This window comes from Herpailurus yagouaroundi, unplaced genomic scaffold, assembly GCF_014898765.1.
Source record: "Herpailurus yagouaroundi ecotype Mexico unplaced genomic scaffold, PumYag 29, whole genome shotgun sequence".
In the NCBI taxonomy this organism is placed as follows: domain Eukaryota; kingdom Metazoa; phylum Chordata; class Mammalia; order Carnivora; family Felidae; genus Herpailurus; species Herpailurus yagouaroundi.
In genome coordinates this window covers 50020878-50042554 of record NW_024412377.1, presented here as the reverse complement: position 1 = coordinate 50042554, position 21677 = coordinate 50020878, and the positions used below count along the sequence as shown (strand labels likewise).

Genomic DNA, 21677 nt, shown 5'->3' with positions numbered 1-21677 from the left:
CGAGACTTGGTGCTGTTCCCTGCTGAGAGCCATAAGTTACTGGTAGCTTGTTCTAGGAGAGTAATAAGTATTGTTGTTTAGCAATTGTGTTGTTGAAATTCAGCTCCACTATGTCTGACAGTATTTATCTAAAATACTTTCCCTGGTGCGTGTTCAAGTTCCAGTAAACCGTGTCTTATTGTGCGACCTTTTCATTTTCCAGTGAAAAGGGATCAGCTCGTCAGATAAAAGCTACAAGCCAGAGTACAGGAAAAATGCGTGCTCAGAAAATCCAAGCATGATTGAAAACAAGATGTGTTAAATCAATGCGGTTTATCGCCTGCCTATTCCCGGCAATTGCTGTTCTAAGCTCATTCTGAACACACACTGGATGATAAAACTACGGTGTCAAGCACTCGCTGGGGTGGTAACGCAAGAAAACATGTTTATCAGACAGGCTGTGTGATTTTACCCCCTTGATAACAGTTATTGTCAAAACTCTTTGGAAAGAAATCTGAAGAACAATTATAGAAGGAATATTACTCCTGTTATATCAGAAGATATGCCAGTCGGGAAGAAAATTATAGATTTATCCTTAAATGCTAAGAAAGACAGACTGTGTTGGCTTTCAGTACTTAAACACCATCATCAATTACATGGTGAAAATCATCCTTCTCTTCTAGTTCAAATGAGCAAATCTGGCTTTGGAAACCTAATCACAAATGTTTTTTTTTTTTTTTTTTTTTTTAAATCATAAAGTGAAAAAGATTGAAAGGCAAAAAAAAAAAAAAAAATCATGAAGATCTTTAAGCTTCTGTTTGCTTGAGGGATTTAATTTTAGTTTTAAACTTGTATCAAATTTGGAAATCTAAATTAAGACTCCTGAAAGGCCAAGCTGTTCAGAGCACATCATATGCAATAACAGGGGCAACTTTTCTCATCATCTTTATTACAATTAGAGAGCAGTACAGTTTTCCCTAATTGTTGTACATTCACCTACTTCCCATTTTAGACAGAGCTTAACCCTCCAGGGCGATAAGGGGGTCTGTTTGTGGAGAGTTGTTCCACTTCTGCCAGTGACTTCTCGCCAAGAATCATCTAGAAAATACCAACTAGTTGTGACATGAAATTAGTGGGTTTTATGTATCTTAACAGCATTCTGTGTTCTCTTTTTCCCAAAGGACAAATCAACCTTTGAGAGCCCAACTCAAACATGACAGAAAACTCAGCTTTTTGGTCATTTGTGGGAAAAGTTTCAAATACGAGGGTGGCCTCCCCCGAGAGGGTTCGTGTTTGTCGATGGCTGAGTCATAAGTGGCCAAGTCAGGCTAAGTGACTTGCTCACCTGTACACAGTCAGGGGTCTGTGCATAAGGGTTCTTCCTCGGGGCAGGTTTCCGTTTCACAGATACTGAGTGACAAAGAAGCCATTTAATGGATTTGCTAGCAGAACTTGTCAATATGTTGCAAATTGGGATTCATTAATATTAAAATAAAGTAGTCATCCTGGAAGAGTAAGTAAAGCACCGAGGCTTTTGTTCTGATTTATACAGTTAGCATGGTCTGTGCCTCAGTTTCTCAAATCCCAATTGGGAGCGATGATTTTTGACATTTATGGCACAGCATATTGAAGGAATCACTGAGATAATGTCTATAAAGCACTTGATATTACTGGGAAAACAGTATTATGTGACCTCAGGGTATGTTTAAAATGACACCTCAACAAGTAATCATTATGATTATTAACATCTATTAAAAGTCTTCAGAGGTCCTTATAACTTAGAGAATAACTGAGGTTCAGGATGTAAAAACTTAAAATTAGTTGTAACCTGTCTAAGTGTAAATTGGTATACATTTTGTAAAGGATAGTTAGGAAATATATGTATCAAAAGACTTGAAAATGTGCATATTCTTTTATCTAAGAATCTCTCCTATTTTTCAATATAGTACTTCTTACATCAGTGAAAATTTGCAGGGGTTGGGGGGGGGAAGCATACACCCCCATTAACAGAGGATTTGTTACATAAATTATGGCCATCTATATAATGCAATATGCCATGACCCCTGGAAAGATTGAGGTGGATATAAATATGTATATAATCTGTATTTATATAAAACAGTATTGCGAAAATGTCTGAAAGCATGGGTACTAATATAAGTAGTGGTTACATATGAATAGGAGTATCATGGGGTATTGTTTTTTCCTCTTTTTTGTGTTTCTTTTGTATTTTTTATACAATAAGAATGTATTACTTTTCGAGAAACACTAAAGCTGTTTCCATTTTAAAAAAACAAAAGTATGTCGCTCAACTCTTTCTTCCGGCTCTTGATTGCTCTTGCTTGTGGAAGAGTTCTTAATTTCTAAAGGTACATAAGCTCTTTGCATTCCAGCTGACAGCGCTCAGGGTCTTCCAGCTCTTTCTCCAGGAGCCCCAGCACGTCATCATCCTGGGCTTTGATCCGCTTCCCCCCCACCCCCTCACTTTCTCTCTTCAGTTTGTACCTTGTACGTACCCCTGGCCCCACTCTTTGTGGAAAGGACTTAGCCACACAAGCCAACTAGTACCTCTGATTGTACCTTTGGTAGAGAGAGAGAAGTAGTAATTCCTTTGCTTGGTTTTTGAGTCTCAGACTTTTTGCCACACATCGAGAAGTTTGAAAACTACAAATAAGAAGTCAGGGCGTGTTCAAACCCAGTTTGGAAATTTTCCTTTGGCTCCTATGTTGGTATATTCTGCCCATGTTGGCCTCATCCTGACACCCTCCTGGTTCAGTTACAGCTTCTGCAGCGCGGTGAGCCTCTTCCCAAACCTCTCCCGAACCTGACTGGCGCCTGAGGCAGGGAACTGGGTTGTAAAAGTATTTCACATTGAAAGCAGGGCTCTGCTTGCAGGGGATTTGGTTTTAGGTTTCTTAAAGAGTGTGTCGCTCACTTCCACAGAAGAGAAGACCGGAATAGTGTTCATGCGCTAAACATCTAGGAAGATAATGAAATATCTAAGTGACTGGAAATGCAACAGATTTCTTCATTAACCATATTTCTGGCTCTTGTTTAGGTTTCTGGTTGATTTTTCGGTTTATATATTTTAAAGTCAGTCTTCAAGATAGGTTTGTGAAGATAACTTGCTGTTTTATTGTTTACCTCTAGTTGTTAATTTAGTGACTGAGGCAAAAATGGGGCCATTATGGAACAAAAAGGCTCGCCTAACACATATGTAATAACTCTCATGCCCAGAATGGATCTGCCTTGAAGGGAAATGCTCTGCTGTTACTCCTTTAGTTCAAATATAGAGTAGTCACCAGGGAAGCTCGGAGACCCAGGTGCTGGTTTTATCATTGCCTGTGCTATGAGGTTTTATTTATTACTTGGCATAGAGTCTAGATATTTGTTTGGACATTAAATGGCAATAGAATATAAATATTACCTTCCTAATATCTGCATTTCTTTTTATTTCCAGTCAAAATGACATCATGTCACACAACCATTAAAAAAAGGAAATTAAAACCCCAGAAATATGTTAAAGCGCTGCAGCGAGTCTCTGAGCTATAAAAGCAGGGGAACTCTGCGCTAACATTGGAATGGCACCGAAAGAGCTTTTCCTGTGCTGTTTGGGAACACAGCTCTCCAGCCCCTCATTTCCATTGTTTCCAGGAATTAAGTATTCGAGAAGTTCAGAAGGACAGAGGAGTGATTTCTCTAAAAAGAAACTCTGAAAAGAGAAAAGTCAGTTTTCATAACTGAGAATGCATCCTTCCTGACTATAAAATTTTAATTTGCAAATAAATCCCCTTAGAGAGAATTTCCTTACTTGATGTGTGTGAAGTGGATTTAAAAAAAAGACTAAAGGCATGAAAAGGCCACAAATGGCATTTAGTTACAATTTACTCATTACAGATGTTTTGAATGGATTTTGTAATTTTTTTTTTTTTGAGAGAGCATGTGCACGTGTGCACATCAGTGGGAGAGGGGGCAGAGGGAGAAAGGGAGAGAGAGAGAGAGAGAGAGAGAGAGAGAACCCCAAGCAGACTCCCTGATGAGTGCAGAGCCCAACACAGGGCTCAGTCCCACGACCCTGGGATCATGACCTGAGCCAAAATCAAGAGATGGATGTTCACCTGAGTCACCCAGGTGCCCCTGGATTTTGTAATCTTGTCATTAGTATTCGTGCATAAAATCTAATTGCATTATTTTAAATGTTCCTTGCATATAGCATTTCATGCTGCATGAACACTTGGACACTGTAAATAATAGTTTTGTATTATCAGAGCTGTTCTGTCTTGACCAGGACCTCAGTTGAAGCCCAAAGAAGGGCTCTGCTTAGATTGGTTCTGCATAGAAAGTTACTGATTTCCTCTGGGGGAGTTTGAGATTGTGAGACCAGGAAAGCCAGCCCCCACAGCCATTTATAAACAGTTCCAACACAAGGCCAGATGTAGGGGTTTGATTTTTTTTTAACTATTTAATTAACTTTTACTCTTTGAAAAGTAATGACTTTGATGCCCCTGAAATGCCAACCAGTTCATCAGTCTTTTGGGGCTGGATGACATATTTCTTTCAGAAAGTTTGTTTTTAAGGGCTTTTGGTTTTGTGACACAAAACAGTTAATTCCTACAAATGCCATCTGGATTCATGGTGGGCACTAAAAATGATGATTGAGTCAATGGAGAATTTCGTATAATGTGGAATTTTTCAGATGCCTACATTGTTCCTATTCTACTGTGATGATTTAAAAATTGGGGCTTTTTCAATTTGGGATTACAGGTTTTTCTAGACCTCTGAGCCTCCCTTATTCTGCTACTGTCCCTGCCTGGTTTCAGATGACACCCTCCGAAGCCCTTTTCAGAGAACATGGACTAGGTATTTGGAAGCGGAGTCACAAAATGCTCTCTCATCCTTGCCTTCCTGTTGCCATTTATAGCTTCATCTGTTTTTCTTTTTCAACCTAAGATGCTCATGCTTCTTTATTTGTGGTTAATTATGCCCAATTAAGTTTTTCTTTCTTTCTCTACTAGATTCTCAGAATTGTCCTAAGTTTTAGGGGGAAAATTGATTAGTCCCATTTCTACTGGTGCCCCCTGAGCCCTGTGCTTGAATACAATGAGGTCACTTTGTTGAAGGATTAACTTTATATTACATTCTTGCAGAGTAGACGTATGTCCCTAAGGTACGACTACCCCCACTGATGAAATAAATATACCATTCTTTATGATTCCTCCTCGTTACCCTCTCTGTTGATTTTCAGAGAGTTTATGAATAGTCACATATTTATACAACTGGCCAAAAGTATACTACTTATTTTTCTTATAGTCTGTAATAACCTATGCAAGGTTATTAAAGGGTATACAGACCCCTTTTAAGGCATAGTTTCTTATGTCATTACTTTATACAAGGAGGTCACATTCCATCTCGGCAACAATCTCTTGCTCTTAACCTTTTTCTCTGATTATAAAAGTAATACATGTTCATTGTGGGAAATTCAGAGAATGTACAGCACAAAGAGAAGGAAGAAAAGCACTTTAAGACCCACTTTTTGGAAATAACTACTGTTAAGCAGTTTATATATAGACATATTTTCTTTATTCTGTGTATGTTCATTTTTTAAAAAGTAACCATATTGTATATATGCTCCTGTAATCTGCTTGTTAACCTAGCCGTATATTATATGTCAGTAAATAATTTTTTTTCCCTGTAGCATTGCTTTTGAGGACTGCATCATATTCCATCCCATGGGTATGCCATGATTTTACCATCCTCCTCCCTAGCCACTTAATCTGTTTTTAGGGGGTTTTGCTTTGTTTTGTTTTAAGTAACAATCTTTATCAGATGACCCTTCTCATTCAGTAATCCTTTTTTTATTTTTCTCTAGTCAATGCAATGAGAGAACTCATCAGGCACATTTGAATCTAAGACAATGAGCTTTGTCTTGCATATTTTTAATGCTGTCTTTGTCTATAGCACTGGACCACACCTTGTAATGGTCTATACCTAAATTAAGGGCAGGTTAATATATTGAAACATGTGAGTGTAGAGCAAGTCATAAAGGCATGGGAAATAAATTAAAAGCCTTTATCTAACTATCTGAAATACATCCCTTCACATAGTATACTTCCATAGAGTAGATGCTTATTTCCCTTGAATAATGAGTTTAATATATCTTAATTACGTTTTGTGGCAGCAGAATGACTTCTCCTCAGCTCTTTAGCTGTTAGTTCCATATGATATTTGAATTGGCTCTTTTAACTGCAGATACTAAGTGTTGGTCATTCTGCTGTGAGTTGGCTGTATGGACAGAGAAACACATCCTCCCCTCATAATGTCAGACATTCATTCATTTAACAATCACCCGTTTCTTGACACGGTAGGAATCAATTCATTATGCAAACAACTGCAGGAACAGGTCAACAATTCAAGTTTTATTGGTGGCTTAGCCTGAAAAACAAAAACAAGAATTAGAATTCAGATATTAAAATGATACACTTAATTGTTTAAAGCTATTTTTATGGTTAAACATCTTGGATGGCAATTAGTAATATGGGTGGAGGATGGATGTGACATATATCTTAAACCTAGGTGCTCATTCCTGTCCCTCTCATGCACTTCTTGATTAAATACCATGGATTTTACGAGTAACAGCTTCCCTGCATGAAGAGTTCTATGGCTTTTTCCTCTACATGTCTAATTTGAAAAAAGAATTCTTCTCAAGGGTTTAGAAAGTAATTCATAAAATGGGAGGAATTATAAATATTGTGCCTTAACTCATATACTAGTATAGATAGAAAGATTTGGTACACCTGGGTATAATTTTAGTTAATTTCCACAAGAGACAGGTTGAAAGTTTACTGTTTGGAAGCTGGGGAAAGGGGGAGAAGATGGCTAAATCTCATATTTGTAAAAATGATTACATTGTCTTAAATGAAAATGCTACTCTATTAACAACTTCAATAAGCATTGCATTTGGGAAAATCTTTTCAATAAAAAGTTACCTGAAGTTCACTCCAACTTAAAATATACAAGTGAGGAAAAAGTACTTACTCTGATTTATGTGTCTTTTGGAGGTGTAATTATTGGCTTTTTACTCACCTATGTAAAACAATGTACTTTTGTAAATGGATTTCTGGCCACTTTACGCAGCTTTTTTTTTTTTTTTTTTTGTTTTTTTTTTTTTTTTTTGCCTTTTTTTTTTTCCCTACATAAAAAGTAAGCACTGTCAATCAAGGAATTTTAAGGTTTATTTCCTCTTTAGAAATGATTGATAGCCTTTTAGATTTACAAGTTGACAAGTTAAAGGGTTCTATTGGTATAATTATGTACTAAATTCACAGTCTTTCAATTTAAATGTCCTTTTAAAACCACAAGATTATCATACCTGTATTTTGAAAAGTGGGCCAGTCAGTTTGGGTTGGTATACAAATTGCTTCCATTAGCCTTGGGACCTATTTGAATTTAATACAGTTTTTTAAAGTTAGTAGTAGTATGAATCTTACTTTTGAAATTTAGGTTAATGGAAATGCATTTTAAGTAAAGCATGTGGCAACTTGTTTTCTAATGTATAGCTAAATGTCAGAACTACAAAGACTGTCTTTTTACTCGGTGTGGGAGAAAATATGTGGTTGAAAACGTTAGTTACACTAAAAAAGAAAAGAAGAAAAACACCCACCCTCCCACCCACCCATTACTTAGAGGATACGGGGGATGTGGGTAGAGGACTGAGCTGCCATCTTTTCCTGGTCAGGTGAGGAAGGCTGAAGATATTTCATACCTTGAGAAGGAATTTTGAAAATTATAGACCAGAGTCTACTTCGTATCACACTTAATTTAAGGAGGCTTTGAAGAGTGTATACAATATGAGTACAATAAGGCCCATTGTCTCCAAATATTATTATAGGTTTGTTCTTCTTTTAGTCTTTTTAAGAATTTTTCTTGGAGACCCATATGCTCTATGCTAGTGCTCCACAGAGGCTAGTCTTTTTCCTGAAATAATACTGATGTTAGTGAATGAGTCTGTCATTTTAGATGTGAGGGTGTTGTATCGAGGACATTTTCAACACCTATCACCTTGCAGACTCTATCAAGTGTAGACTAGGTTTTCTATGCTGAGAAGATCTCATCTCCCTGCCCCTCACCACGTTCTTGCAGGCTGAATCACCACAGAGGCATCGGCTTGTGTGGTGTGCTGAGATCTACTACAGATTTTTCAGTTAAGCAAGTACTTGTAATTCTGCTGTTTATAATGTGTGGATACCTTCAGACAAGGCCTTGAGTATTTATTTTCCCCTGAGCTTTTAGCTAGTGGATCCTAAAACTTCATATCAAATACCATTTTACTTTCTATTTTTGATTATGTAAGCAATATAGAATTTGGTCAGAAGAACTGAGTTCAGGAGTCATTACTAAGGTTCCTACCAATGTTCTTTTGAGTGAGTCCCTGCCTACCATGGTAAATAGCAGAAGTAGACAGTGAAAATGTTCAGCAAGGGGATTGTGCATCTGATCATCTTGTGATGTAATTCAAAAGTATAAATTAAATTTCTGACTCCTAGTTGTTTCCATGCCATCAGTGTTAGTTTCTGTTTTATTTAATGAAATTGTTCTAATCCTGTGACTTCTTCCTTGCAGCGCTCAATGAACCCACCATCGATTATGGTTTCCAGAGGTTACAGAAGGTCATTCCTCGGCACCCTGGCGACCCCGAGCGTTTGCCAAAGGTCAGGATTCTTCTCTTTGGGGTTACAGTCTCTGTAACTTGACTTGAGCTTAGGTGATTAGCAGAAAACTTTGCTATTGATGAAATTAGCTCATAGGTGAACAATGCAACATTTTTGTCTTTTGTGTGTTTGGTACTATAAGGTAAACAATAATAAAAGTAGCAAGCATTTATGTGCCAGGTAGTGTTATTCTTATTTTTACATATATTATGTCATTTCTTCCTTTCAAAAACCCTCTGAGTTGGTACTTTTATTTTAGAGAAGAAAATAATCAAGCAAGGAGAGGTTAAATCATTTGCCCAAGGTCACAAGCATGTAAATTGCTAAACTGAGATTCAAATCTATACAACCTGGCTCCAAAGTCCAGGTTATTAATCATTGCATCATATCAATTCTTAAGAGGAAAGAGAACACTGGCTTTCTACCTATGCAAGGATTTATACCTATCCCTAATGCAGCTAGAACTCAAAAGAAACATATTGGTAGATCTTGCAACTGGACAAATAAGACAGAGCCTTTTACCTCCAGAGGCATCCTACCTAATTGGAAATAAGGTATAAAAGTGTGAGAAATTAAACAAAAATTCAAGAGTAGTATATGTCATGCAGCAATACACTGAAATTGCCAATACAGAAAGTAGGAAATTCACATATTGACTTCTATTCTGTACCTGTTGTCAATATCGGGGGTATTCTCATCTCTGTACCCGAGGAACACGGGCCTTGTGTCACAGAGATCACTATACACAACTAGTCACTAGAGGAAGTAATAGATACATTTAACCAAAGTGCAACCAAAGTCCTGTGAGGACTCCGAATAGAGAACAATTAAATAAGTTTAAAATACAGAATTAGTGGAACTACCATTCACCATTTACTGACAGCAAAATAAAGTTTCATTTATTACACAAATGGAAACTATTATAAATTCAATGAGTAGATGAGAGGTGCTCTCCTTGCTGGAATAAGGCTGGAGATATGTCACTTCTGAGTCTGTTTTGCCTCATAAAACACTTACAAAAATGAAGCTGGCGTCCTTCTTAGCTCAACAGACTTCTTCAGGGGATCGGCTTACTGCCAGATCCTACCTGTGTGCCTGGTACCCTGTCAGAACAGACCTTGCCCAGGAGAAAAGTGCCCCCCCCCCAAATTGTTGCATAAATGAGAGGAGCCAGTAGAGGAGAGGAGGGACACTACCTGACTGAAGAGAGGAAGAACTGTGACCAGCAAGAATGGGAGTTCTCTACCTAGACCTGGGGGAAGAAGCACACAGCCTCAGTCTCTAGCTCTGGCTTCCGGGAACAGCCTTGCTTCTGCCCAGTGTTGTGGACCTTACTGAAAGCGTTTCACCTCAGGAGGAAACCATATGGTATGTCAGACTGTTCATATCCTTGTCTTTGAAACAGGCCTCCATCATACACATCCTTCTCTTTCACCTGACTTAGTGAACGGCAATCTCCGTCTGTAGTATAGATGTGCCTCGGAGAGATTTACTTTCAAGGCCCTCTGTCTAGCCAGAACCTAGCTCCCATGCATTTCCTGTGGGATTATAATTGGTAATTTTATAGCACAATGATATAAATGATGTGTGTCCACCCAGCGGTCAGTGCCTGAGGTGTCTCAGTGGTAGAAAGAAGACATGGGCACAATGACAGACTTGTCTTAATTTTTCCTTTTGGGGACAGTCTTCACTTGTGGCATTTGCTGTCTCTAGAGTCTGCTGAAGGACCTGGAGAGTCCGATTGGCAGGGGTGGAACTCAGAGCAAGGACATTTACTAGCTATGCAGCAGGGGTCAAAATTCTTGTTTCCCCCCTCCCCCCAAATTCTTTGCCTCTGTGCCTCAGTTTCCTTCTCTATCAAATGGAGATGGTAATATTTTCCACTTTTTCTGATAGTTATTTCAACCAGTTATTTAGCACTCAACAAAAGATAGCTATGATTATCTGCAGGTGAGTAAGAGTGGGATTGTTGCTTCTTAGGGCTCTTCCATCCAATCTCTGCAGAGCAGGAAATCTTAATCCTGGTGGCAGTTGAAAGTATGATTCATCTTCTGTGCCTCAGGTTTTTCATCTATAAAGTGGGGACAATAATCGCGCTGACTTCCTGGGGATCACGTAAGGAAAAAAGGAAGTAATCCTGTGGATGCACTCTAGCACAGCTATCTGGCTCACAGTTGCTTCTCTGTAAATATTTATTGAAAAAAAAAAACAACAGAAGATAAATCTGATTTAACGGTTGAGGTCTAAAGAAGCCAGGAGGTACTTTTCTTATTCATAATGAAATAAGAGAAATAGGCATATAGGGCTTATTTTTGTGTACTTTTAAAACCATTTTTACAGTTGCACATCACATTCAGAAATGTTGAACAAATAGCACAGGCACGTGTCACTGCATCCCCGGTGGCCTGATGGTGAAGTTCCCAGCCTTCTTTTCCTGGGTTTGGGAGGAGTAATCAGGACACAATGGATTTGTGTGCTGAGGAAAACACTCCGCAGCCTGCATCTAGCCACTTGACTGCTCAAGGGCTCTGGCCGGAGCCGCCCCAGGAAGTTCTCTGTGTGACTCAGACCAGAGTGGCTGTCCTCCTGGCTCTGAATGTTAAGGTGGAGGGAGAGTTCAAGAGCAGGGTCAGGAAGTGGTAGATGGAGCCAGCTCGAGGTATTCCTGTGGACTTGGGAGATTTATACTCAGGCTGTCCATTGTTAGGGGGATAAAAACGGGCTCCGCCTTTCTTAGAATCATGGTCAGTGTTTGTCAAACAGGAGTGTTTCAGTGAGCCATGGACCACACACCTTAAAAAACAAACTGCACTTTATTAAACCCATGTGTTTGTGAATAGACAAAGCTAGATTCATACAACCACCCACATATTCTGTCAAATGAAACTGCTCCAAAGACCAAGCAGACAGCTTTCCATAATAATATGCCTTTGTATACTGGCTTGTGCTTTTTCAAAGAACTTGTACATGTTTTGTTTTATTGGAGCCCCTCTTATGAGAGAAGTCGGGAAAATAGACATCATTCCCATTTACCAAATGAGAAAACAGGAGCAAGATGAACCCTTCTCTGTCAACTATTTTGTTCCTGAAAGTCACCATTAGTGACAGCGGCTGTACGCACACATTTAAAACAGTATAATTATCCTAAGCCCAGGTGTTATTTGGTTTCCTTTTTCAGATGCGCAGGGAGAAAGGTGGACTAAGATTTTAAATGGAACTGTTCTGTTCTGTTTCATACAAACTTGCCTCCCTCTCTGGATCCTGGCAGGAGGGAGAAGAACACGTGATGGACTTTGGGGTGAAGGTTGACTCTTCATGTAATGTGGCGGTGAGGGGATGGGGACTGTGGTCAGTCAGAGACCATGAGATGCAGACATGTATGACGCAATCCAGAAGCACTGAACAAGGAGTTCTCTCTGTTTTGAAGGCCAGCGGTGTCTCCACCCTCTTTCAGTGTATTAGTTGTCTTCCTGAGTGGGCAGTGAGCATTAGCACAGAGGCGTGGAGAGTGGACCAAACCTCACCGGCATTCTGTGTGTTGCCAGTGAGTCCCAGGGAGCACGTAGTGTCACTTCATGCCCAAGGTATGCCGGGCACTGCTCTATCAAGGTGTTCAAAGAGCACAGAGGCCGAGAGAGTGAGCTCTCAGCTCAGACAGATATGGAGTTGGCAAACCAGATCCACTGCTCTGTGCAGTGACTCAGCCTTTCCAGCCTCTGTTTTCTCTTCCTCAACGCATGGTTGCTGTTGGGCATTGGTGAGATAATTTAGGCGAGGAGGCCTCTCTGGTATCTAGCAAGACTCCAGTACGCAGAGGCCACAGGCCCTGCAAGGCAAGGACTCCCCACTCCACAGGAGCCAGAGGCCCAGAGGGCTGGCGACTTGCCCGACTCCACAGCTAACAAGTGGGAAGACTAAAATTCGAGTCCTTGGGCTTGACTGCCTGACTGTCACCATTGCATCATATTCCCACTTTTCCTTCGGATCTGGAAACCCAAATAATTCTGTCTTGAGGTGATTAGCTCCGGTCTCCTATTCCTCGCCTACACCTTTCCCCCATCCTACTTAAACTCTTGCCAGCTTTCTCGCATCATCCCACTGAAGGGGGTTGGCACGGGGACCTCCGTGGGGCAAAAGTGTCTCTACCAGAGCCAGTCCTTCTTTTAGAGAAAATAAAGCAGTTTGAGAAAAGTAACAAAGGCAGCATTTGTGTATTTTGCTTTATGGAGCTGAAAATATCTGGTAAATTGATCCAGTGGGAGTAATAAATACACATTACTTTATCTTGTTCTTCATGTCCTATACCCCTGAGCCTTGATAGAACAACACCACTTAATAGACTTAAAAAAGAGTAATTACACTCATTGGTTGTGTGATTTTTCAGCCCTCCCAGCCCTGCCTGACCTTCTAATTTAGCTCACCGTGTCTAACTAATGCATTTATATTCATCTTTTATGAAGCATGTATAGTACAGAATTGACTTTAGAGCTTTTTTCAAGCTGTCCTCCCAGGTCTCCAATCTGGTTCGTAGTAAGGAGAGTGGGAACCATCCATCTCTATACTCTGTTCACATGTATAGATAACGCATACACAGGGCTCATGGCATTCTTTTATTTTTTATGAAACATAATAAAAAGTATTTATTACATTTTTACTTTAAAGCTTTTATACCTTCTAGCATTATTTACAGCTAAACATGCAGGCAAAAGATGCGAGTGTTTTTAAAATGATTACTGTTAATGTTTCTGCTTGTCAGAAGTGCTTAAATTTTCCTGCACTTTGTCTAAAAACTTAGTACTGTTGCCTTTTAAGAACAACACATTTAAAAGATCTTGCAAGTCAGATTTGCAAACACTGCTGACAGTTTGTGATGAATGATATTGCAAAATTTGCAAGATGTTTGTCATTTTGCACAGCTGACATATTAAGTAGCAGATTAAGAAATGCAAAACCCCTATGGAAAACAACTATCCCAAACAAAAACCAAAACAAACCTCAAGCAAACCTTGAACCCAGAGAACACACACACCAGAATCTCTCACCCGGGTTTTCTCTCCCAACTTCCCACTCAGCCAGTGGAACCCAATTGTTCTCAGTGCATTTTCTCTCACCATATGGTCTCCTCATTACCATACACTAAGAGTCCATATGGGAAACTTGTGAAATGAACTGTATTCATTTTAACTGCCAGATGAGCAGCCTTTTGCTTTGCAAGCTTAGCTTAAGTCATCTGCTGTCTTCATGTTGTTATGGCAACACGGCACCAATAAAAAATTCTAATCTACTGTAAGTGATCACAGTATTTTAAGTGCTTGCCTATAACTGCCCTCAAAGGGGAGGAGGGAAGAAGGGTTATATTCTTCCAAAGAGCAAAGGGTTGTTCTTCATTCCAGCAGGTGTCACCAAAGAAGCTGGTGAGATGGGTAGAGGTGCCACCGTGCCCATGTAGGGTAGTAGACGTGGATCGTAAGGGATGTGGATTGCAGAGGGATGGATGGTAGTGAGGACGGACTGTAGACCCTTTGGGAGGGTCGAGACAAGAAGAAACACTGAAAGTCAAAAACCACAGTTCTTCCAGCAGACATGTTACTCTGCTGGTGCTGTGCAGCCTGCCACAAATAAAACTCTAGATTCTAAACTACACAGGCAACAGATCCTTTTGGTAGCTTCTCCTTCACTGGCATGTGAAAAAATCTCAGCCTCCACGAGTCTGCTCTTCCTGTACATGGGAATTAGTCATTTCCAACACTGTGCTAATTAAGAGCACCTTAAAGTAATGGAAGTAGGCAGCAACATCCTTAAATATAAATCATTTTCACCTCCGTGGGCCACATGATATGTTGCATCTCTGTCGCTCTATCTGTATTGAAAGTGAATGTTTATAGTCTCAGTTCATCAGTTCACATTAGCCTCATGCTGAATATTTAAACACAGAACAATTTGAACACACCATGAAGGAAGACAGTGACTGCACTTTCATTTGGAACAGCAAGGGCTCATCTAATAATAATTTAGTAAATCAGCCATTTAGTGGCTCGGTTGTGCACTGCATTGTGCCAAGTATTATTCAGTTCAACTGTACACTTGCAGAATTGAAATTCAGACTCTCGTCACAGGCACTGTTTTTGCTCAATGGAGAGACAAGACCCAAAATCACCCTCCCTAAAGAGCATTAGTGTTTAGTGATTTATCATAAATACAGAGCTGGGGCAAAATAAAACCAGAGTCGACTGTATATAATGTATTCTAATTATGCTGTTATTGTTTTAGTCTTTATGCAAAGACTATCAGTGATTCAAAACCTGCAGTTGCATCAGTGAAAATACAAATAAGAAATCTTTGCATAGCTACATTGCCTGTTAGCAGAAAAGGGGGATGAGTAAGGGTTTCAGAAAACGATAAAGAAAAACCTTCCATTTTTGTCTTCCATACCGTGACGCTAGCCACTCTCTCAACGTATTCATTCGTTTATTTTTGTAATTTGAGGAAACTCTATTAACATTATATCCAGGAACCCAAATGACTCTACTCAAACAAAAATACAGAAACAAAAAGCAAATCATATGGTATATTGAACTCGTAGGAAAAGCACAGTTGAGTTTGAATACAAGAAGCATTTTGTCTCTGCATTCTCTTGTTAAACACACAAACTATGGAATGCATACCTTTTCTTCCTCTCTCCCCTTTATCTGCCAGAAACCTTGCGGGCAAATCCCACAACCTGTTTTGATAATGCGCTCAATTTAGAGGCTTGGTGTCCCCTCTACTTTTACTTCTTTTAGTAGAGGAGTTTAGCTTGATCTATGCACACCTGAAATTGAATATAGAATCGTGTATGTGGTTATGAGTATGCAATTTTTTAAATGTTTATTTATTTTGAGAGAGAGAGAGAGAGAGAGGGAGGAAGAGGGAGGGAGAGAGAGCAGGGGCAGGGGCAGAGAGAGAGGGAGAGAGAATACCAAGCAGGATCCACACCGTCAGTGCAGAGCCCGGCTCGGGGCTTGATCTCACGAACCATGAGATCATGACCTGAGCTGAAATCAAGGGTCTGACATTTAACTGACTGAACCACCCAGGTACCCCAATGAATATGTATTTTTTGAGGGGAGGAAGATTATAGCTTCATTTAAAAGGCCCATGATCCTCACAAAGAGCTATAATTTTCCCTTCTTTATTTTGTCTTCAACTGACTTATTTTTCGGTTAAGTTATTCCACTTGTCATTATTATATCAGGCCCATTTCGGAGATGGGACAACGGAGGCTCAGAGAGGCCAAGTAATCTGCTTAAGCTTATGCAGCTGGTAAATGGAGTTTTCTATCTCACCAGACTTCCTCACTGTTAATCTGTTCAGAATCTTTCACTGCTATTCAAATAGGAATGCATCTCAAACAGCACTCAAGGCACATAATGCACATATATGAATGCATATAATTTGCCAAAGTTCTCTGGAAAATAAGTGAAGATTATCAATATTATGGCTGGCTATTGCTCAACAAAGCACCAAGTGCTGGCATTAACACTGCTCTACAGATGAGGAAACAGAGGCATGCATTTACAATGCTAGTAAGTGCCAGAGCACGGATTTGAGCCAACTATATTGAAGTCCAGAGCTAGTATCCCTAAGCTCTGACTCCTAGAATTAAGAAAAAGGAATTTGAAGAAAAAAGGCAATTTTGCAAACCAATGCTAAAAAAATCCTCAAGCTTGGCTAGGAATGGGTGTGGGGGGGGGGGGCGGTAGAGGAAGAGGGCAATGGTAGTATGGACTGAGGTTAGCTCACAAAGGGCCAAGCCCAGCAAAAGTGGCAATGTGAATGAAAAACATGCACATAGAAACACTGGAGATAATTCTTTTTCTCTTTAGCAGTAGAGTCATTGTCATAGGGACTTGTAATGTCAGTTATTCCAATAGCTGGATTCTGGAACGGAACCTCTTGCAAGTTCTTTTTTAGCACTGAGCTCTTGATGAGGGTAACTGTGTTTATCCTACTTCGTATCACATCCACTGGGCAGAGGAATCAATGTAATTACTCATTAGTTCAGGGAGAAGTCACAGGAGGAGCAAGGGCTAACTCCTGTTTCCCCCTTCCAGTCCAAAATCCTCCTCTTGGACTGAAGCCCTGAGAAAGAGACACTAGGAGGTAGGTCTTCAACCTTGCTCACTATTTTCAGCCTTGAGTTACACTTCAATTAAGCATCAGAGTAATAAGAACTGAGCCCCAGCAGTCTCGAGGCAGTGGATTTTAATTGCAGTTATACTCAGGACCATCTGTAAAGCCTTGAGAATTTACAGTTATCATTCGTCTAGAGGTACATATAATAACCGGTGATGTTGGACAATTTAAGAAGCAAAGCAAACTGTATTTTTGCCTCCCTTAGATACCCTTAAAGTACAACATAGTTCCAACATGCATATATCACTTACTCAAGTTTAACTATACATACTTGTCCAAATATATAAATATACACATCTGTATACACGCACACCAAACACATATATACACATACATAGGTATGACAGTAAATTTCTCTGTTTACTCAATGGTCCTTTGACTTTCAAACTAGATATTTATTCTGCTTTGCCCTAGGGAAAGGGAAGCCACAACCCAAAGACAAAGAGAAACAGAAGTAGTTAATTTTCGGCTTTTGTGTTTCTAAGAGGCCAGGCCTTGGCGACTTAAAAGATTTTCAAGGGTAATTTTGACTCTAGGCAGTTTTTGTTTCATGTGCTGACTTTACAACCCACCCCTGAAAAAGGCACCTCTGTCCATAGCCTTCTCTTTAAGCAGAGACTTTTATCCTGATCAGAAAGTCGATTTCCAAGGCCACTCAGCAGGACCTAACCCAGAGCGTCGGTCTTAAACCAGTACAATGAATTGGAATAAGAAGAGCCGGCCAGAGGTTACCAAGTTCAGCTCTGTACCTCCAAGCAGGTCATATTCACAAGGGTGCAGGCACCATTTTTCACTGTATTTGTGGCGGGAAGCACCCCAGGCTCCCATTCACCAATTACCATGACACCATTTAGAAGAGAATGCCAGGAGACCAAAAAGAGGGGGAAAAGCCATTGTCATAACTCTTCTCAGGAATACCTGGTTTCACAATTTATACTTAACTGCTGACACTTGAAAAGTCGAACATTTTGGTAAAATGAATCAAGCTGTAATGTTTCTTTTATGAGATCCCCTTGCAGGAAAGGGAGGTTTGGCACCTTGTGGAGACCAAGCTTAGTTATCCATCATAGTAGTCAGCTGTCCTAGCCAGCTTCTCAGAGGTCACGCGATCGAACCAACAGCTCTTACAACTATATTATTGCTTACGGAACAGTAATTGAGGCACCAGATAAAAATTACCTGGTCTAATAGGCAGCGAACAATTTTCACTCAATAAAATTATAAGCCAAATCATTCATTTCATAACACTCTGGCTAATTTATTTGTTGACCTTTTATTATCCATAGCTCTTCAGTGGTATTAACTGCAACTCAGACAAAATCTCTTGTTCATTTCACTTTCATTGATTTTTTTTTTCCATTGAGGCAATAACGGCTGCTTGAAAACAGCCTTTTTCTTTCCACTGTAAAAGTCAATCATGTAAGTTAGTATGTCTTACGTTGGTATAGCTGCCTTAGCTTACAACCCACTTTAATTTCATGTGATTCAGAAGTCTTCTATACCATGTTTGCAACAAAGGCAAAGCTTTCTGCTGTGCCTCTAGCCCCATGGCATGATGATACATAATAATATGTTTGAGAAGGAAGAGTGCTCTCATTTAATCTGAACATAAAATCAACTTTAAAATTAGAGAAGGTTCAGAAATCCCCCCACATTTTCTTTAGACTGGGCTAGAAGGACTTCGATGCCTCTTGTATTAATAGCAGTAGACCCTTTCAGATTATTTAATTCCTTTGTTGTGGAAATTTCTGCAGATTTTAATTGTGGCTTGAATTTTATTTTTCTTTAAAGAATATGGGCAATGTGCATGTGCTAGAACATTCAGTAAGCTTCAGCTGAAGCTTCTTATATAATAAAATACCATGAAGTCTTTAGAATGCAAGGTTGTAAAATATAATTGTTACACATTTGGCATTTTATGCCTCCCTAGAAATAACCACTTGCTACCTACACCTCATCTATGCTCCTCCTTTCCATTTCAATTTACTCTAAAGTGGTCCTTAGCCATAATGAGAATGCCCCTTTCAACAGAGACATGTTTAATTATATCGATGCTAGATGTAAGTGACTCTTCTCAGTCATAGGGCTTCTGAGTAAAGAGTGCTTAAAGTGTGGCACAAAAGGTTTCTAATGCTCTGTGGTAAGCTCTATTTTGAGTTCATATTACCAGAAAAATGAAAAATTTGAGGAATGTCTCAGAGGATCAGAAACTAAACAGGGCTCAAGTATTATTTTGGTTTGTTTTACTCCTTCCCTCGCTGCCCTCATTATATGATTTTTTAGAATGCAAAGTCTACCATTGTGGAATTTTCCATTTGGCTGAATAAACACGAAGGAAGTTGGGATCTAAAACTACCCTCCACAGAAATTACCTCTCAGTACAACTAGTATTTATTGTTTTGTACATCCAGCTCTGCAGGAAATGGGCTGTGAGAAACTTCCAATCAATTTTTCAGTTTTCAGGTGTTCCAATCAGCAGTGTCGCCCAGACCTTCAGAAGGAAATGGGGAAAGAGCTAGAACTTAGAGGCTCGTGAGCTGAGTACACGGTTCAAAATCTGGACCTATTGGTAAACTCTACAGTGAGAAGGCAAATGAAATTAATGCTGATTGTATTGATAGATGCTTATCGCCTCTAAGCTGGGGTGGGGGAAGCCTCTGCCATTCCACTCCATTTTATGTTGCCGATATTTGGGCCCATTGCATCTTGAATCCCCCGATAAAGCAAAAGAAGATTGGTGATAAATAGCTGTCAGGGAAATGTGCAGTGACAGAAAGGTATTGTATTTCTTTCTCAGGAATCACCCAAGTTCGGCTTGACTTTGTAGGTTAGCTTCTGTTTTCTTCTACATCCTGCAAAACATTTCCCACTTGAGAGAGCATAAAGCCAAGCACAGATTGTCCTCACAATTTTCTGAAGTATCCTGGGCCTTAATTTTCAAAGGGGGTTCCCAGAATCTCAAAATCTGATTCTAAAATTTGAAATTAATGTTGTGTTGGTAAGTGGATATTCCTCTGGCTTTATGAGCTGAAATATATGCTTTGAGTGAAGGAGAAAGTTCAGGCCACATCCCCTGCTCATCTGGGTTTGAATTACTCAAAACATTGAATTGGATTTATAAAGGGACACCATATTGGACAATTAGAGAACCTTCCACTTCACCCTGGAATGCTAGATGTAGACAGTGAATATGAGTTTTTACCTACATATCTGAGGGCAGACACTGAAGAGAAGATTCACATGGAAGGGGAATAATCCTTAGAGATTTTACCTTCATGAACTCAAAAGAAAGATGAATTAGCCATATCTGCATATCAGACATGATGTGCCTGGTTCCTAAGACTGTGCAAATACCTAAGTATTTCTAAGGGTGTAAGAGAACAGTTAATAAAAGGCTGATGTATATCAAGACCAACCTCATGTTGCTAACAGTCTATAACTTGAGATAATGTCTGTACCCAACATGATTCATTATATTAATCACAAAATTAAAATGTAAGCACAAGCCAGCAGGAGTAAAAGAGCAAATTCATAAAAGAAAAAAAAAAGTGGCATAAAAACCCCCCACAGTGATCAAGACTTGACCTTGGGGAATTTATATATTGGATTAAGAGGTCCGGAGCCAAATAGAACACCAAATTTAAGTCTTGTGCTTTTATAAACCATGCCAAATGTATGCCCTTGTCATTTCATCATATAAATTAAGCATGTGCTTTTAAACACCAGTAACTATCTTAGAATAAACTTTTCAACGAGACTTTCTCAAGGCCTGTGTTTTGCTGAACATTGTGCTAGGGGCTTGGAGAAGATGATTAGATATTCATGGCCTCAAAGGGCCTACAGTCTAGTTGTGGATAATGAAGACTAACATAGTTAAAATCAGAGCAAAAGGACCCCGCAGCATCTACTTCTGTGCTGTGCTGGATGGAATATTCAGCACTATTTTTCAGAGTTAGAATAAGAGAGATTAGAAGCTGCAGTGAAGGTGGAATCAGTTTTGACAGAACAGTGTAAATCTCAAGAGCACAGGCTCTGATGTCTGACACCTGAGGGTGAATCCCTGCTCAGCCAATGGCAGTTATATGGACTCAGGGAAAGTTGGCTGACCTCTCTGAGCCTCAGTTTCCTCACCTGCCAAATGGTGGTATGGGCAGTACCCTGAGATGCTCTCTGTGAAGACTGGGTGAGTTAATGTTCCACTTTCAATAAACAACAGTTATTTTTATCATTACCAAACCACCACCACCTTCATTACCAGGCTTTGGAGGACGAGAAGGCGTTAAGAATGGGCACAGAATGAAGCCAGCATTCCAGATAAAGGAAAGGCAAAAGGAGTGAAGGTCTGGAGATGGGAAAGAGCCAATGTTTTGCTTCTAGGCTAGGGAGGACTAGCTAGACCAGAATAGAGAGCAGTTCTTCAGATGTGCAGGGAGAGGAGGTTGGATATAGAGGGTAGGACCAGATGATGGGGAGAATCTCTTGTAACCCCCATAGAACCCTGTACCTTAATTCTGGGAAGATAATGTGCCTTGAAAAGTGCTGGAGAGTAGTATCAGTTTGTTGACTACTGGAGCAACAAGAGGCTCAAAAATTATTTGCTAATTGAGGGGGTTGCAACATAGGAAATAAAGATGAATCTTCCTTCTGTCTTTGCAGCCCATTCAGCATCTTTATTATAAAGGCTGCAAAACATAAGTAAAAACCCATAACAATTAGGCTTGAACTATTTCTCAGAGTTGAGTCTCCCCAGTGTTTCTGTAGACTCTAAATAGCTTATCCCTTTTTTTCTTTGCAGACCCCACTCGTGTTATCGTCAAC

The 21677-nt window shown here is 39.7% G+C and overlaps 1 protein-coding gene and 1 long non-coding RNA gene across 12 annotated transcripts in view; one reads left to right on the top strand and one right to left on the bottom strand.

The window, feature by feature from the left end:
• EBF1 (EBF transcription factor 1) overlaps window positions 1–21677 on the top strand; it is a 390763-nt gene that overhangs the window by 348571 nt on the left and 20515 nt on the right. For all 11 annotated transcript variants that reach the window (XM_040443447.1, XM_040443429.1, XM_040443441.1 and 8 more), the window contains exon 11: window positions 8596–8684. In XM_040443447.1, coding sequence (XP_040299381.1) covers window positions 8596–8684 — 89 coding nt within the window. The remainder of the gene's footprint in view (window positions 1–8595; window positions 8685–21677) is intronic.
• Window positions 7245–21677, bottom strand: part of LOC121010070 (uncharacterized) — a 369296-nt gene continuing 354863 nt past the window's right edge. Inside the window, exon 3 of the long non-coding RNA XR_005780997.1 lies at window positions 7245–7412. This is a non-coding gene — a long non-coding RNA (uncharacterized LOC121010070). The remainder of the gene's footprint in view (window positions 7413–21677) is intronic.